Genomic DNA, 19,575 nt, shown 5'->3' on the forward strand with positions numbered 1-19,575 from the left:
CCTGAGCCACAGCGGCCCCTATGATGAAACATTTCTATCCTGGTGGTCTCCCAGGATGACAATGCCCCAATTCATAGGTCACAAGGAGTCAATGGGAAACTGTTGGTAGCGTAGCTCCTTTTAAGGAACAGGGCAGAGCAGAATATTTGTGTGTAGTGGGTGGGTGAGTGGTTGAGCAAAAGAGCGAGCGGCAGAAAAGTGATGGTGAATGTGAGTGGTGGAAAATGTTAGCTTGTCAGTCAGGCAGTAAATGCACAGTGAAGACTACAGTGTGTCAGTTAAAAAATGCTAAAGTCACATCTGTTGTTACCCCAAGTGCTGGAAAAGTGAAGGGGGTTAGCTCTGAAGTTAGCAACAATGGGCTAGCCTAACCTGAAGACACTAAACAGAGAAACAGAGAACAGAGATATATGTAGCCATGTATATGTAGCTGCTGAGTCTACCGACTTTTGCTCAGCCCCCCCACAACAAGTAAGAGCTGAGGGTGGCAGCAGTGATGGTCTGGGAGAGCATCACCAGGGAAGATGGAGGGTGTCTTCTGATGTCTATGGCTCCAACATTTCAGCCAGTCATTGACCACAAAGGACTGTCCACTAAATATTAAAAGATGTTTTATGTGTATCTTCTGGTACATTTGTATGGACTACAATGAGAACCACCGGAAACCCCAGTCAAATTCCTTGTGTGTTCAAACATTCTTGGCCAATAAAGCCGATTCAGATTTTTACACATGCAAATTGTTTACCACTTTCCAAGGGAAATGTGTGCAAAAAATATCTGTGTTAAGGTCTGCACTCATGTCAGTTTTGTACATGAGAAATGCAACAGCTGGAAATATTTGCGCAGAAATATATAGAATTGAATTAAATAATTGCGCCAGACTCAGTTCACCCAGGTTAACAATTAGATGAGTTCCTCACTATCAGCAGCATGACATGCTCATGTTTTGTATCTCTACTTTCTACAAATGACATCCTGTGACAGTGATAAGATAAAATTAGCTTAAGATTACTCAAAAGTCGACTTTTCTCTGACTGACTCGTCTGAGAGGGAGGAGAGGGCCTATAAAACAAACAATATCAGATTCTATTCATGAAACAAGATAGATTTGTGATTATGCTTGGTACAGGTTTGCCTCTAAGCAAACTCATGGCATTTTTCAATTGTTTTTGGGGTAGTCACACTGAGACATGCTGGGAGCACTTAGGCTGAGTCACCATGCATGTAATTTTCCATTACATGACACAGCAAGGTAAAGAAGTTGTTTACCTGCTGGAGGTGGGCTGATTTGCAGAAAATGCAGTAAGAGTCTGTTTTCTGCAGCTCTTCATCAAACATCTCACTGTGGCTGTTTCTGATTGTACTATTCCCCCTGGAATTATTTCTAGCTGATCCACTGAACAAATAGCGCCAAATATCTCCATTTCTTATTTTGTCGACCAGTTTTTATTGTAAAATTGTGCCACTAATGAAGCTCTGCTAATTCAGTTATAAACAAATTTCATTTCCTATTAATTCCTCACAATAAAAGTCTTCCATTATTCTGTCATTTAAAAGCTTTTGATATGAAGCAGCACAAACAGGAAATGCTGGGCTTTCATCAGCAGTAACTTAACACAGTTCCAATATGGCTGAAAGCGATTATGATACAGTAAAATAAGGCAGATATCTGCAAGTACAAACAGGAACAAACAAGAGAAGCTAAACTTCAAACCACAAAAAAAAAAAAAAAAAAATCAGCTTGACGCTACAAAAATGCTAAGAGCTTAACACACAGAGGTGTGACAGGTTGTCCGCAGTGGGCCCTGTCAGTGAACGGGACTGCAGCAGCACGGCTCATAACCGTTATCCCCTGATGTGAGGCTGTAGTGGAGACTGATTTCATTGTGGGTTGGCTTGGTTCAGCGTTGCTAAAGCAGACGGACCCGGAGCAATGGAAAAACTCTACTGGGAGTGGTCAGTTTGTGGTGCAAACCAAGAGCTTCCATTTCTCAGTCTTTTCTTGTCTCAGTTCTGTTGTTTGGTCGACACTTGCATGAATTAGTGTCCATAATGTCCCCTGATAGTTTTTAGACCAGCCTAAGTGAACCAAATCAAGCAGGCACCACAGTTCATTTAAACCACAACCACCAGTACAGAAAAATTATATAACATTAACTTAAAAAGAGGAAATCCTTGTCCATTCATACATAACCCCTGGAGGCAGGAACACAAATTAAAAATGCCCTCTAGTGAAAGGCGAATTGAGCATGTGTCCAAGTTAAAGCTGTATGATAGATCAAATTTATTCCATTAAGTCCATTTTTTCTGTGTGTATTATCCCATAGCACTTACTGTCTTAGACTTGAAGATGTCAAGCAAGCCAGACAGGTGGTTGTACTGGCTTGGAACCTTGCGGAGGTGGACCATCTCAAATTCAGTGCGCACACCTGGTCCCTGGCACTCTCCAGCGTACATCCGCCTCCACTTCTGCTGGATCTGCACGAACATGGGCACCTGGCTGAATGCACAAGATAAAAAGGAGCAGCCATTACTATGAAAAATTCAATACGTTAGCTATATCTCTTAGATACCGATTATATCCAGTGGCAGGTTTTCCAAACATGCTGGGTTCCTCTGAAACTACACAACAGGGCTGGGCAATAAATCAAATTTAATTTTCAATTATGATTTTGGCTTCCAACGATTATGAGGACAAGATAATCAAGATGAAACAATTATTGTGTCACATTCCATTTCACAATGATGCTCTCATTTTCTCTTGTGTTATCCAGCACATTGTGCATCTTAGCAGCCAGACAGCACAGTGAGAGAAAGACAGGCAGAGCAGAGCTCTTCCTCATAGCATGAATGTGCCTGAATTTAACAAACAATTAAATTCAGGCACATTTTCTTATTTAGACATCTACAGGCTACTTTGTTTTAGTTTCAGTCAGACTTTGGAGTCGCATTATTGTGTTTATATATTGTGAAAAGCGGCTGATTGAGAGAGTCAGAACTCGAACTCAAACCTTTGTTCACTTATGAACTCTTTGATGAGACTACATCACTGTCTGGTTAGTAGCCCCGGTTTCTGGGTGGTGCCCCGTTATTAAGTCATATTAATAATTTTATTATTTTTAATAATTAAGAATGATCTCTGATAATTATGCCGACAGGAAACTAGGGAAGACAGACATGGGTATGACATGCAACAAAGGTCCCTTGCTTTGTGGACATGTGGCATGCGCAGCAACCATTCCACTCCTGGAGTGCTCCACAAATCTCAATTCTCACATCGTCTATGTGGTCCTTAATATAGATCAATGTTTGGAATATAACAAAATAACAAAACTGACTGAGGGATTTTAATTTGCTCAAACTTAAAGCCAAACCAAGACAACAGTTTAACTTAAAGATGAATCATCAGATGAAATCAGCATTTTGCATTTCATAATAACTGAAACTAAAAACTGAAACTAACATCTAACATCCTTTTAAAAGTCTGACAGACCATGAAGCAAAACTTTATCCTGTATGGTATTACAGTGTAATGTAAAGCAGCAACACTAGATAGAGTGGGCAGTTAAAACAACACTAATGTCAATTTTAAAACATTTTAACTCCATTGAAGAGTTTTTGCTACCTACTTACTTTGTGGTGTTCTGTCTGACAGATTATTATTTGATGATGCACATGTCAGTTAATGTCATATATCATCCTCTGAACTCTGATTTATTTGTCTGCCCCATGAAAATGGCTCCAGTCTGTCCCCTAGCTTCAGCACAGAGGGTTCACCACCACACAGGTGGTGGTTTGTTGGTCACTCTGTGTTAACAGTAACTGCTGTGGCTCATACACAAGGTGCAAGGGCCTGTTCAATGCTGCTTGCAGATTTAATTACAACTCGGATTTTACCTTTGAGGCTCTGGCTCGGACTCTGGTTCTATCTGTTATGATAATCACCATAGTACTTGTTGAGAAGGAAACACTGAAGCATCACTACAAATAAGTCCAAGGGGTCAAGAAACAAGCAGATGATTAGACAGGTTGGAAACAAACTAGCAGTTTATCTACATTATCCATAACACTTTATTTGGAGGTCAAACTGAAACTGGACAAAAATGAAATGTCTCTAATAATTTCTCATAGCACATTGAAACTGTGTGCACACAACTAAGTACAGTAGATCAAAGTTGAAGCAGATAAGTCGTTCTGTTAATTGACGTTTTCTCTTCTCTTGAACTTTGTTTCTAACATGAGTGATCACCTGACTGCATGTGTTTCTTCTTAGTAATGTAAGTTACCACATTTTGAGATTTCAGGTATTAGTTTGGTAAGTACAATAGGTCATTCAAAACTGTATTGATATTGCTAGATAACCACCGCACACTCGCATATAAGCTGTGAAATAAGACCACCCAGTCAGTTTGGTGTGGGCTGGCTTGTTCTGTACTCATGTGATTCAACAAGCCATTCAGATTTGATATCCATCTGACATCACACGGGGCAAAGCTAGCTAAATTAAGCTAAGGGCGAAAAATTCATCCGTATCTCGGGGCTGGACCGGGGGACAGAACCGCTGCTTGTCGACAGAAGGCAAGCTCTGCAGGAGAGAGGTAGCCAGGTAGCAGAGCTGAAGTGTCCTGCGGTGCTGCTGCTGCTGTCTTCTGGAGGAATAAACACTCCATTTTGTTCTGATCTAGAGCAGTTTACTGGCAGCAGGACTAAATTTTTAAATTTTGGGATTAAGTGGATTTATCTTCAATCTTGCTTCTCAACCTAGCCGGAGCTAACACCAGAGTCACACACCACCTCTGCTGCTGTCATCAGTAATAAACATCTTAAATGCCGGCGAGTTTATTTAATTTTCAAGTATGTAGATATCTTTAATTTTCAAGTTACACAGTAGGTAGGTATCTATATGTATAAACATAGGCATAAATACGGTGCTGCCGTATTTATGCCTTTAGAGCGTTTTTAACGTTAATTTGAGTGTGGATGGAGCAGCTACAATGTTAGCATAGCTCTGATCGATCCGAACTCCATTCAAAACACAAGCATTTTAACAGTTGTTTGCTTGTCGTCTTGCGGACAGACCTGACAAGGGATTCATTTGGGCTTTTTACAAATCAACATCATGATATAGTTATTTTGGCATCCTTTCGATTTGTTTATTGCAATTAAATAACAGCAAAATCTAAGTTTATTGACAGTCAGACTGGCCGTTCTGAACGGGGCTGTTTAGACAGGATGAAGAGGCTGCAGTGGCGCATGATCCTTGTGGTGTTTTCACCAAAACATGTCAGACACATTTTATTAAGACCCCAAGGAACTGTGTTACCTTGTGGAAAAGGGGTATAATATGGCCTCTTTAATTAACACTGCAAGCAGCTCTCACACAATTATAGTCGCTCTTTCTACCCTATGTTTTTCTGTTGCCTACTACTTCTGCATACTTTCAGCTACAGAAACCATTAAAATATCAAAATGTTAAGTGTTTTCAGGACAATACTGCCATCATTCAGTTTTCTTTATAATTTAGTTTTCTTTTTCTTTTTTTTTTATTATATTTCTTTAAAGTATTAAAATTTATAATGGAAAGTCTATGGGAGGAATGTTCTAAAAAACTAAAAGTCCTATAGTATTCATACCTCATGGACAGGTGTCCTATGGGGAAATGCTTAAACTATTAAAATGTGGTACCTATAGTGCCACCATATGGTCAGTTATTATGTGTTTTAGGTTTTGGCTAATAACTCATGAACCCTGAGGTGTAGCAAAACAATATTTGTTCCTTGGATGATGCCAATTCGACTGATATAGGCCACATCCATTTGCACCTGGAAAACTTTTCTGGTTTTTGGTATACACATTTTTTGCTTCAGCTGGCACATATTTCATCTAATCTTCACCAACGTTGGTATACACTATATTTAGATGACTCCAAACAAAACTTATGAGTTTGTTTTTGGGTACACAATTGTTTGTCTGTAATTGGTTACCAAACTTTTGAAGGCACTGCCTGATGCAACAGGCCATAGCTCCTCAATACTAAATTGAATTACAACCAGATTTGGGAATGTTGTGCATACAGTCAGATTGCACAAGTGCGTAACATTTCATACAATTCTACACAGAGGGGGCACTAAAGTAACGTTAAAACATGATATTTCAGCAATTCTGTCTTTAATAAAAATGAAACTTGGTACACAAGTTCTCAATGAGAATGTGGACGACATACTGAGGCATGGCACCCATAGCCTCACCTTGTGGTCTTTAGTAAAACACCACCATACTACTTGTTAACTGTCATAATATTCCATAGTAATCAAATTCAGCAGAGGTGCACATATGGGGCTGCTGAACAAGTTTGTAGCATGTGGTACAATTTCACCTTTAGATAACACTAAAAGATTTTAAAAATTGCAGCTTGCAGCTGTAGCAGCAGCTGGCAGCAGCAGCAGAGGACAGTTTCCGACTCACACAAATTTCCTTCAGAAAATGCAAATGTACTACTTCTCTGTAATTTGTCATGCATCACAATGCAAACACTGTTTTACATACAGTACATAACAAAACAGATTCTTTCAAACAAACAACAAACCAATACTATAAACAGACATTTGTATTAGGACGAAAGTGAGTGATGAAGGTGACTCACCAGCCACTGTTGGCCAGAGAAATCGAGATGGAGCTGAGAAGGAGATTGCATTTGGACTCGCTGATGATGGCCTCACAGTTGGTTCCAGGGGAGATGACCACAAACTCTCGTATACCATACCTGTTAACACAGTTCCAGTTATGGATGAACACACATATAAGCAGCACGTTGTTCTCCACTTCACTATCTTTACACACCTGGTCTATTTTAGCAACCAGTTTGCATCTTTGAATTGTGCCTGCCTACATGCAGTCATAGTTGACATTAGCTTAATGCAGTGTTTATTGATACAGTTGATATTATGTGATTATTTATTAATCACAATGAATATAGTTTTATGTGGTATATGATAAATATGGTTTGAATGTATATATAAGGAAACTAAAGTCTGATAAATGGTAAATGGACTGCACTTATATAGCGCCTTTCTAGTCTTCCGACCACTCAAGGCCCATTACATTGCATGCCAACATTCACCCATTCACACACACATTCATACACTGATGGCAAGGGCTACCATGCAAGGTGCCAACCTGCCATCCTCATCAGGAGGAAAATCTGATGCTAAATACTAACATTTTGAAGGTGTGGCCTGATGCACTAAACGGGCCGTAACTCTTCAACACTAAATTCGATTACAGCCAATTTTGGGAATGTTGTGCATACAGCCACACTGCACAAGTGTGTAACATTTCATACAATTCTACACACAGGGTCGTTAAAGCAACTTTATAACATGATATTTCTGCAATCTGTTGTCTTTACTAAAATGAAACTTGGTACACATGGTCTCCATGAAAATGTGCACCACATATTGAAGCATGGCACCCCCACCTTGTGGCCATCAGTAAAACACCACCATACTACTACTACAACTGCCATATCTCTTACATTTACTATTCAATGATAACCAAATCCAATAGAGTTGTACAAATGGGGATGCTGAGCAAGTCTGTAGCATTTCATACAATTTCACCTGCAGATTTAAAAAATTGCTGCTGGAGCAGCAGCTTGCAGCGGTAGCAGCAGCATGCAACAGCTGGCAGTCACTGGTAGTGGCAACGGCTATGAGCAGCAGCCGCTAACAGCTTCTAGCTCACATGCATTTTCTTCAGAAACATTCTAGTTCACTTTGACATCAGTTTAAGAGTGTTCTAGTTAGCCGTTTTGTGATTGAAAGGTGGATTATTAGTAATCAATGACATATAGCTAAAAAGTTGATTGTAAAATTCAGACATGTTTGCAATTTACAATTTAATTTAGCAGATGCTTTTATCCAAAGCGATATACATCTGAGAGCTGATACAATACAAGCAGGGATCTAGTCAGGAGAGAACAACACAACTAAGTGCCATAAAGCTAAGTCTGAGTCCGAAAGGACGTAGGTGGCAACAGGCAGTGCACAGAGGCAATGCATAGAGTGCATAGAATGTATAAAAGTAGATTTTTTTTCCTTCAGTCTATCAAGTGCTGAGGTGTTTGTGAAAGAGCTGGGCCTTTAGTCTTTTAATTCTTAAAGATTGAGAGGGAGAAGAGAGGAGTCTAGCTAGCCACTTAGGGCCTTGTTATGGTGGTGGTACCAGGCGCCTTTCATTGGCAGAATGTAGTGAGCAGGAGGGAGCATAGACCTGAATGAGGGAGTTCAGGTGGGCGGGAGCTGTTTTAGTTGCTATTTTGTAAGCAAGTGTCAGGGTTCTGAATTTGATGCGGGCAGCGACTGGGAGCCAGTGGAGGGATACGAACAGTGGGGTGACATGCTGTTTTGGGCTGGTTGAAGACCAACTGTGCTGCCACATTGTGGATCATCTGCAGAGGTTTGAACGTACATACGGGGAGGCCTGCCAGTAAGTAGTTGCAGTAATCAATGCATGATATTACGAGAGCCTGCACCAGGAGTTGTGCTGCGTGCTCAGACAGGTAGGGTCTGATCTTCCTGATGTTGTACAGGGCAAATTGACACGACTGAGCAATTGAGGCCTCATGAACCTTAAAGGTTAGTTGGTCATCGATCATGACATCCAAGTTTTGGGCAGACTTTGTGGGGCTTAGTTGGGTTGATTTGAGCTGGATGCTGATGTCTTGTTGTATAGAGGGACTGGCTGGGATAACAAGGAGCTTGGTCTGAGAGAGGTTTAGTTGAAGGTGGCGTTCTTTCATCCATGCTGATATATCGGCAAGGCATGATGAGATCCAAGCCGAGACTGTGTGGTCTTCTGGCAGGAATGACAGAAAGGGCTGGGTATCGTCAACATAGCAATGGTATGAGAAACCAGTTCTGTTGTAAGGTACAACTGTGATCTCAATGAAGTAAGCCATACTCCAAAGAAAAGACTGAAGTAGAAGTAAAATCTGATTACTGACCTGCCGTATGTTAACAATTTTACAAAAGCCAGGTCTGATTTTCTGCATAACTTGATTTTGTGAGTAACCTGGTTTCTGTTTGCATGTAAACATACTGAATGACTGAACTTACCATCTGACCAGGCAGTGGGCTCGCGGAGGGAAGTCATTGTTCATGCACAGAAGGTCTTGCATTGCCAAAGGGAAGGTATCTGTACGCAGGAAAGAGAGTTGGTGGAGGGATGACTGGGTGCATTCTCTTAACTGTTAACTTTTCCTTACTATTATTTTTTTTACAACAAACATATGAGCATAAGGAGAATTTTAAATGTAGGCATGATAATTGGGATTTTTTTTTGTGGGAAAAATATGTAATAGATAAATTAACTGTGTGCTGGGAAAAAAACAGAGTTGAAAAATGAAATGATGTAGTGAAAGATAAACAGAAGAGTAATATTCAATCTGTTTTAATTTAATTTATTAACTAAGTGGAGCTAAAAAACAGTGATTAAGTGACAACTATATAAGCTTTTTATTTATTATTACACTTCTTTATAATTATCTAACAAGCAGTTTTATTAATTAATGTAGTCAGGTGTATTTTTGACTTGTCTGATAAGCTTTTACTGCCTTTTGTGAGTTTTCAGGGCTCAATAGGTCACTTTCCGAGACTGTCATTCTTTTCAGACTTAATCTTCATGCCTTCTCTATAGAAAGGGGCTATGTAAGAGATTAATTTTGTCCCTTAAAAATGCAGAGAAATTTGGGATAGCAAACCACCCAACAATAAGAAATAATAATTAGTCTAAAATTATAACAAAAGACAAAAGAACTAAAATGTGAAATGCAAATAAATGTAATTTGCATCCAAATCACAGCCTCAGTTTGATTGTATTGCCTGTCATTTGGTTTGCGTTTCTTATTTTTGGTTTGCAATTCTTAGTTTTTCTTTGCATGATTCAGTTTTCCTGAGCTTGATGACAAAATCTTCATATATACAGTGTAATGACAACACCAGTATTGTGTGACCACAGCTGGTTAGAGGTGACAGAAAGCTGCAACACATGTCTGAGCAGGCATACAACCTTGTTTAGAGATTTCTCCACTCTGGAGAACATGTAGGAAAAGCTGGTTTTGTGTGGACATAGTATTTGTTTCAACTGCTGAGGGTAACTGTTAGCATACAACACAATGAATGAACATTTTCCACGACCTAACACTTAAAACATTCTTGCATTGAGGGCAAAGATTTTATCAATTTCTCTGAGCAGTCAGATAGTTTTTCAAAGTCCATAGAACTGTTGGTGTTTCTGAACAATTACAGTGTATTATTAAATTTGATATAGCTTTATTTTTTCCTCCAAGCAGGCCTCAATGAAGGAACTTTTTACTGGTCAATGAAACTGATTTGTTGTTTTTTTCTTTTTACTAGGTCCTGGTAATTAGGTGCAAGATGTCACCATCTCATCATTCATTATGACACTGAACGGAGGTCCTACTAGAAAGGTACCAGTCCTTCCGTTTCATCATCCCACTCTTAACATAACAATATGTGCACGAATGCACAGTACTCACCATTTTCCTGTGATTTCTGTTTGTTAATAACCAGATTTATAAGAAGAGATGTGTTAAATGAATGTGCAGAATAACAACTCAGTGTAGTAGGTGTTGGGTCTCACCAGCCAACCACATGTTCCAAGACTCTAAGAAACAAAGGGAGTCCTCAAGAAACTCAATTTCCACAGTCCTTGGTTGTTCGTACCTAAGTGTGAACTCCAGCCATGGACCCAGGTTAACAAAACTAGAGATTCTCCACTTCTCTCTCTTTCCCCTTATGGCAGCTGTTGGAGCTGCTCAGCTCTCTGCTCTCTCGTGTGGCCTGCTCACAGCAGACTCTTTTCTTTACGGCAGAAGACATGAGAGCCAGCCTAAGCCTCAGTAACTAAGTTATCTAGTGCCAGCAGCTACTACACAAGTCTGCTGGCTGATTTAACAAGCATAGGAGCCACAAAGCAGAGTTAGCTTGCAGCTATATGACCAATGCTATGCTATGCTGTATTTACATAGTAAATAAATATAGTGTCATTGAGGTTTTGAGGCTTTTCTAACCAAATTTGAGGTGGATCAGTTCAACCTGCTAGGACTTTTTTGTGCATCTGGACATGATACATGTGCCTACCAAAATTTGTTAATCTATGTCAAATTTAAAAGTGGGGGCTTTTAATTAAATTTAAAAAAGAAAAAATTTAACATCCAAGCCAAGAACCCATATCTGATATCAAGTTTCGCCACTTCTGATGAACGTGCAAAGTTTTATGAGTTTTCCAGGAGTCCTAGTACCTCAAAAATGCCAAAAGTAATTAGGGGGCACTGTAGAGCCGACATGCCATGCCCAAGCCCAATTGTGATACTAATCACAATACTTTAATTAACAACAATAATAATAATAATTCGAACATATGTACATATGTGAAGTTTTCGCGCATTCTAAAGGCCTCAAACATGTTCGTAAAATGAAAATTGACGCACGAAATTCAAAATGGCTTACTTCCTGTTAAAAAGATTTGAAAAAAATATGTATTATGTCAATAATGATGAGAGCCATGGACCCACCGAATTTTATGCACATCAAAGAAACTTTGTTCCAAAATGGCCTTGTGTTTGGGGGTGCTATGGAGCCCGCAGGCCACACCTGAGCACAGTCACTGCAGAACTTTTCACCAGTTCTGACATGTTTGCCAATTTTCTTGAGTTTTTGAGCATCCCAAGCCCCTCAATGCAAAGCATGGGGGCATAATAATAATAATAATAATAATAATAATAATAATAATAATAATAATAATAATAATAATACCTTCAAAAACAATAGGTTCCTCGCACTTTCAGTGCCAGGGACCGTTGGGCCCCTGGCACTTTTGTGCTCGGGCCCTAATAAGAAACGCAAACCAAAAGAAGGCAATATAGTTCAACTGTGGATGCAAATCACAATTCTTTGCATTTGACATTGTGGCTCTGTCATATTTTGGAATGATAATAATTCCGAGTTGCATTTATTTTTGGATGATTTGTAATCCCGCATTTCTTTGTTTTTGTTAAACAAAATGAATCCCATACAGCCTTTCACAGTATTGAATACACACCATTGCAAAAAAATGCAAATGAGAATGCACTACTGTAAATATGAAGTTAAAATGGAACTGTTTAAACATTGCTATCATCAACATCATGTAGATTACATATTATGGCACATTAAGACATGACTTTACCCTCCTCGAGCTCGTCCTTTCCATCGTCCTTCTCACATTCTTGTTTCAGAAAGTAGTGAGTAATGGAGAACTTAAAATCAGCAAAGTTAATCTCCTGAGACTTCTCCTCCCAGGTACCACTGGTGTATTCACCCTGTGTTTAATATAATGTAGTGATATGACAAAGTGAAGGTGAAGAATATACTGGCAGCATACTGCTCACTGGTGTTATTCATCTGAACATTCAAGGCTGAATGAGAGCACAATACCTTCTCTGGGGACGACTTTCCTCCCGAGTTTCCAATCAGCTTCCAGTCATTTAGCACTTCCTCAACTCTGGACACGAAGCTGCAAGTAGATAAAATTAGTTTTGTTGTCAGCAACAGGGATTAGTTGGACATGCACTGTATGCTAAATCATTTTTACATTGTACACATCATATATCATAAAGGCTAATGTTGGCATATGATGTTAATACAGGTGTTGTTTCCAACAATACACATATTGTGTCAGTGTTTCCCCGAGGTTTTTTCCTCAGAGGGCTCTGAGGTGGTGTGGTTGTAGTGGGATTGTGTCCATTAGTCAGAGGGTTTAGGGTTATTTCACTAAAAACGCATGCATTTTCACATCATTTTGAAACATTATCATTACAATATTTATAAAAAAAAACAATATAGGCTGTAGTTTTTCACAATACACTTAGACATTAGCAAGAAGAAAAGTTTAACAAATATGCTCACTGATGAAATAAATGCTATGTCCCGAAGTAATCCTTCACATTTTTGTAAGTGATAGCACGGTATACAAAATAATAATCACAAAGTAGCAATGGTAAAACAAGGCTTATAATAAATGGAATTAAACTGCGATTTTTATTTTTTTTTAATTTTTAAAAAAATTGTGAATAATGGTGGGTACAGTAAGTACAGGAACACATAAACAACCGAGAGAGATAACAGATGGTACAACAAAAAGAAAGGGCAATAACAAAGGGGTATAAGACAAACTAAGGAATATAACATCTCTGACAAGAGATTGTCAGAGACCAGTGTTGTAAGAGACCAGGGATTTGTCATCCAAATCTTTATTTATTGTTATTATAATTATTATTCTGCATGTTTTTTCCTCCATACTTTGAGCGACAGAAATAATTCAAATATTAAAATGTTCAGCTCTTTAATGACATTTATGCTATTATTTTACAGTGATTTTATATATTTTTTTAAAATATTCAAATTTATAATGGAAAGTCTATGGGAGGAATGTTTGAAAGCGAATATCTCAAATATCTCAAAATAAAAGTACTAGACTGTTCATATTTGAGATACAGGTGTCCCAGGTGAGAATGTTTAATATATTAAAACATGGTACCAATAGCGCCACCATGTGGTCAGTTATTACATGTTTTACCTTTTGGCTAATAACTCATTAATGGTAAGTCCTATCAAAAAAATATTTGATATGTTCCTTGGATGATGCTGATTAGACTGATATAGGCCAGCCCATTTGCGCCTAAAAATTTTTTCTGCCATTTTGGATTTTTTGATAAACACATGTTTTGCTTATGTTGGCACATATTTCATCTAATCAAATATATACCAAAATTGGTATATATTGTATTTAAAGGACCACAAACAAAAGTTATTCATTTGCTTTTGGATATCACTTACAATTTGTCTGTAATTGGTTAGCAAACCTTTGAAAGCGTGGCCTAATGCACTTAGAGCTATAATATGTAATTATTCCACATTAAAATGTCTAAAAACAACTAGACCTATGTTATATATTTTGTTGAGTTGTGTACTTACATTATCCCAAATGTTTCCAACATTTTTCAGACCCAGAGAAACCTATAATTTTAATCAAGGTAACGGACTGTTTCATTTGGTCGCCTGTTATTTAATATTAATATGATATATTATTTTATTATTACTATTATAGGGCCTGAGCACTGAACGGTGTGAAGGCCCTCTTGTAATTGAAGGAATTTCCTCTCTATTATTCTTTTTCCAAAAAAAAACAACACATTTTGAGGGCCTAAACATGCTCAAAAACTTTACACATTCATCAGAAGTGGTGAAAAATTGCATATTATACGGGTCTAGGAGGTGGATGTGGCAAAATTGCTCGAGAGCGCCCCCTACAAAATTTCAAATTTGAAGCCCCTCCTTTCAATTTCATGTAGATAAACAAAATTTGGTAGGCACATGTAACATGTCCAGACACAAAAAAGCCTCTTGCAGCCATACCCTAAATTCAACAGGAAATCAGCCATTTTGAATTTAATTTCCATTCTTGTGCAGATTTGACGCCATTTCCAGGCGTTGTATTTTACCAAACTCCTCCTAGAGATGTAATCCCACTGACTTCAAACTTGGTCAGTGTCATCCAAAGACTTTTGTGATGAAAAGTTATCAAAATTTTGAGTTTTCACTGAACGCCATTGCTGTGGCGATGCAGCGAATTTTGATGTTACGCCATGAAACAGGAAGTTGTGGTAACTCAAAAGTACATTGTTCAATCTGCCTCAAATATCTCATGCTTCATAAGTGTTCTGACCTCAACACATCTATGTGTCAGTATTGAGTTATAGTCATAGCGCCACCTACTGGCAACAGGAAGTTGCAGGTGCTGTTTTTTATGACCTGTGCCTAGCAGGATGAACAGATCCATCTCAAATTTGGTCAGAAAAGCCTTCAGACTCTGATGATGGTTTATTGTGAAGATTGTTTTTATTATTATTTTTATTATTCCCTCTATTGCATTTTTGAGGGGCTTGCGATGCTCAAAAACTTCTGAAAATTGGCACACACATCAGAACTTGCAAAAATCGTAAAGTTCTTTAGTGATTGGGCTCAGGCATGGCCAGCAGGCTCCATAACGCCCCCAAACGCAGGGTCAATTTAGAACAAAATTTCTTTAATGTGTATGTTATTCAGTGGGTTCATTGCTCTCATCATTCTTGATATAAAGATATTTTTTCAAATTTTTTCACCAACAGGAAGTCAGCCATATTGTCAGCCATTGAATTTCATGCATCAATTTTCATTTTACGAACATGTTTGAGGCCTTTAGCATGCATGAAAACTAACAAAACTTTGCATGTATGTTTGAACGAATAAATCTTATATTAATATCAAAATTGGGCTTGGGCGTGGCATTTTGGCTCTGTAGCTCCCCCTAATTACTTTAATTATGTCAAAAATTTCAAAGTCAAAGCCCCCACCTTTAATTTTAGGCATAGATTTATGAAATTTGGTAGGCATTTGTAACATCTCCATATTTAAAAAAAAAAAAAACAAACTCCTAGAGCAACACCTAAGTCCACTAGGAAGTCAGCCATTTTTTTATAAATTGTGCATTTTTTTCACAAAGTGATGCCATTGACAGACATATTTTAACAAACTCCCCCAAGAGGTTTAACCAAAGTGACTTCAAATTTAATAGGTGACATCGAAAGACGTTTTCGATGCTAAATTGCAAAGCTTTTTAGTTTTCATGGAATGCCTTTGGCATGGCGTGCTGGACAATTTTGCCCAAAACGCATTTGGGGCATTAAACAGGAAGTTGTTGTAACTCGACTTTACATTGTCCAATCTGCCCCCAATTTCTCAAGCTTGATAAGAGTCCAGGCCTGAACACATTTTTATCATTTAACGCTGCTTGCAGCTTTAATTAATGTTAATTCTATGAGCAACTTGATGATAAAATTAAATTTGGCTCTTGTCAGGTTTATGTGCTCTCTGCAAACCGATGTCTACTCAACCAAAAATCATTTATGAGGAAAGATAATTCATTCACTGTATAATCAAATAAGTCTGATCAAAAAAGAGTGTTTTTGTAGCTTACACAATACTAACAAGGAGTGACACAGTAGTCTTCTCAAGTAAAATAATCAGCCGATCACGTCACGCCAATTTCGCATTCTCAAGTCAAACTTGTCATTCATATCAGATCAATAATTTAAGGTTATCAGGTTATTAGTTCTGAATCAGGACTTCCAGTATTTGGAGGACGTTTCTTGAGAAAAATAGAGCAGGCGACTGTTATTTCATTGGATACATATTTAATCAACATTTCATATCTTCCGCGCTATGAGTATTTATTCTACTCTGGTCTTTGGCACAAACTTGCACTCGTTTGCATTTTTTAAAATCTAATTTTCAAGTTGCAACTACAGGTAATCAACATGAGTTAGCCTGCCACTCAAAATTGTTTGTGTGCTTTCAGCCTGCAGATTTCAGCTGCATCTTTTCAGTTGTAGTTACTTATGACTTTAATTTCTTCAAACATTGAACACTGAACATAAAGGGATAGTGAGAGGGATTTTAATGGATTTAAATTTGATGAGCAGATTTAATTATGAAGTCAGATGCACCAAACCAATTCAACACTGGATTAAGATTGGATAAAATGCAAACCCCAACCCTGACTGCAAGGACGCACAAGAATAAGTAGCAGAGTAAGTCAGGTTGCCCTTGTATTTTGTGTACACTTTTTATCATTTTTAATGATAATGTAAAAAAAAAAAAAAAAAGAAAAAGAGATGGATAATGTTATTTCTGAAAAACAAAATTACGAAAAACGAAAATGAATCAAAAGAAAATGAAAAACCCTATCACATCCAGATCAATCATCTATGATTGCTTGTGTTAGTCATTGACTGGTACCTTTTCACAACAAAGGGCAGTTTCATTTTGTAACACCAACAGATATAACAAGAAAAGTGTCTTGTTTAAATGACATAAATTCTTTTTTTAATAATGAAATGAAACTGTACGTTGTTATTACGTTAAGTTACGGTTCTCTTTAAAATGGGATTTGGTCATAATACGAAAATATCTTGTTATAACGTGAGGACAAAACGCCGTACTAGACATCCTAATTACTTTAAATTATTGTTATAATCTAATGTATAATAGGTATAAACCACCAATTATAGTCAGCAAAGTAAGGATAAACTCGCCTACCGTTCCCATTCTGATGCGGTGGTGAAATCAGTGATCTCAAACACCTCTGACTCGGGCTGGAAGAGAAAGAAACAGGTTAAGAATAAAAATAAATTTAATACTGTTGTTTTAACTGGGGATTCACGTTTGGACAACCGCGTTGTCCTCCTTCACTGAGTAATTTGGCTAAAGAAACTCACGTCACTGTCAGCAGCCATGTTAGTGTCTTGTTATTATTCTCTTCCTCGTTGTTGACGTCGACTTTTCTTCTTCTTGTTGTTGTTCTTCTTCTGCCGCTTCTTCTTCTTCGTTGTGGTTTATTGGCGGTTGGCAAACAACGAATTGGTGCATTACCGCCACCATCTGGTATTGAGTGTGAATCCGAATGTCTAGTATTTACAATTTTCAAAAAAACAAAACAAAACAAAACAAAAAAAAACTCTCATATCTTAATCAAATTAGTTAGTCTAAGATACTTAAATAGGATTCGATAACACTCATTTCATGAGTTCTTTTGTAGAATATATATTAGATCACTAATCTTCTGTCCCCCCTCCCCCTTTCCCTCTCTCTTTCTCTCTCTCAACCCAACCGGTCAAAGCAGATGGCCGCCCACCAAGAGCCGGGGTCTGCTTGAGGTTTCTACCCGTTAAAGGGGAGTTTTTCCTTACCGCTGTCGCCAAGTGCTTGCTCATGGGGGAATTGTTGGGTCTCTGTAAATTAAAGAGTACGGTCTTGACCTGCTCTATGTGAAAAGTGCCTTGAGATGACTTCTGTTGTGATATGGCGCTATATAAATAAAGATTGATTGATTGATTGATTGATTGATTGATTGACTACTTTTATCTTTTTTTCCCTTTAATCAGATGCCTTCTTTCTTCTTCATATTTCTGACATTTCTTCTTGCCCACAGTATTCACATCTGCCTGTTTTATGTTTATGTATTTTGAAAAATGTACTGTTTGGTCCTGTGTGTCCAAATCTAAGTCTTGATAGTATTGTCTAATCTCTCTTGTTCCTTCCTGCACACCTCATTTCTCCCACTTTCCTAAGAACTCTGTTAAACTATTGTCCTTTCCTCTCTTCCTGCCATTGCTTTTGCCACCTTTCCTTCAAACTCTGCTTAGTAATAATCTTGATTTCTGTCTTGCTGAAGCTAACTGCCAAATCAATGTGATTATTTTTTGTGGCCTCCTTTGCAACCTTATCTGCCATTTCATTTCGCTTGATACTAATATGTGCCAATAAAAATATTACTTTAAGACCCATCATTTGAATTCTGTATAATGTTTGTTGTACTTCTATCAAAATGTCTGGCCTGCTGTCTGAATGGCTGCACTGTAAACTGGCCAGTGATGAGCTTGAGCTTGTTATTAATTCAACTGTCTCAGCATTAAAGTGTAACACATTTCAATTGATAAATTCAGTGGTATTGACCTTTAAGTGCAAGAAGGATAATTTATTAAAGATTTTGAGAATATAACAATTATAGAGTAATTAACAATAAAACAAATACAAATAATTAACTGATAAGTTCAGAGTAATAATACTCATAGTAGTAGTAATGATAATAATAGTAATATTGTGTGTATATTTTGTTTTTTAATCTGTAGTACTATGTTCAGTCTTTTTCAGACAGTTCCCTCTCAAAGTGATTTTCAGCCTCCTTGTCTCCTGCTATGAAGTCTGGCCTTCTGCTGCAGATGGTGTCTGTGTGCCACAGGTCAATGGCAGTGGAGGGGTCATAGTTGGATCTGGTGATCTAAGTTGTACCATGAGGAGATCTGACAGGGAGGCAGATGTCAGTTTCAGAAAACAAGGACAAGTGACATTAAGTGAGTGAATACCAAAATACCATTTTGGCACTCATAGAGGAAGAATTAAAATAGCAGTTTGAGTCTTTGCCTGCTTCATTGTGTTGAAGCCTCACTTGCAATTTGCAGTAGAAGCAAGATAGACAGGACCAGGTCCAGCAGGTGGAGGACATCAGAACAATGTTCTTTGTGCTTTCCAGGACATCCTTTTCAGGCTCTCTTTTTCTGCATAGATTTTTGCCTTCAAGATAGTCCTCCGGTCAGGGATGTTGTCAACACAGACACCAGCAGAGTTCAGGACAGGTCCAAAATGTTGACAGAAGGTGTCAACTTCTCTGTCCCCAAAATCTGGAAATGGCAGGGAACACATTTTAAGAGTCAGAGTATCCATGTCCATCTCACTCAAGGTACCCAACATACCCAATATAGAGTTTCACAGCCATTTCTATAAGCCAATGCTATTCTAACATAATGGCAAACTATCTATCTTGGACACATACTGCAACTAGCCAGCCCGCAGTAATTGTTACAAAAATATATTAATATATTTATAAATTCATTCTGTGTAATGTACAATAAATGTA

General features: G+C 38.0%; 1 protein-coding gene across 2 annotated transcripts in view; it reads right to left on the reverse strand.

The window, feature by feature from the left end:
- The window catches only part of rab3gap1 (RAB3 GTPase activating protein subunit 1), a 70,292-nt gene extending 52,811 nt beyond the window's left edge, over positions 1–17,481 (reverse strand). For both annotated transcript variants that reach the window (XM_044365292.1, XM_044365291.1), the window contains exons 1-7: positions 17,378–17,481; positions 17,199–17,254; positions 12,498–12,576; positions 12,250–12,382; positions 9,117–9,195; positions 6,644–6,763; positions 2,335–2,500 (exon numbers count right to left, since the gene is read on the reverse strand). In XM_044365292.1, the coding sequence (XP_044221227.1) occupies positions 2,335–2,500; positions 6,644–6,763; positions 9,117–9,195; positions 12,250–12,382; positions 12,498–12,576; positions 17,199–17,254; positions 17,378–17,395 (651 nt within the window). In that variant the 5' untranslated portion in view covers positions 17,396–17,481. The remainder of the gene's footprint in view (positions 1–2,334; positions 2,501–6,643; positions 6,764–9,116; positions 9,196–12,249; positions 12,383–12,497; positions 12,577–17,198; positions 17,255–17,377) is intronic.
- Between the last annotated feature and the right edge of the window lie 2,094 nt (positions 17,482–19,575).

Source organism: Thunnus albacares, chromosome 11, assembly GCF_914725855.1.
Source record: "Thunnus albacares chromosome 11, fThuAlb1.1, whole genome shotgun sequence".
Lineage (NCBI taxonomy): Eukaryota > Metazoa > Chordata > Actinopteri > Scombriformes > Scombridae > Thunnus > Thunnus albacares.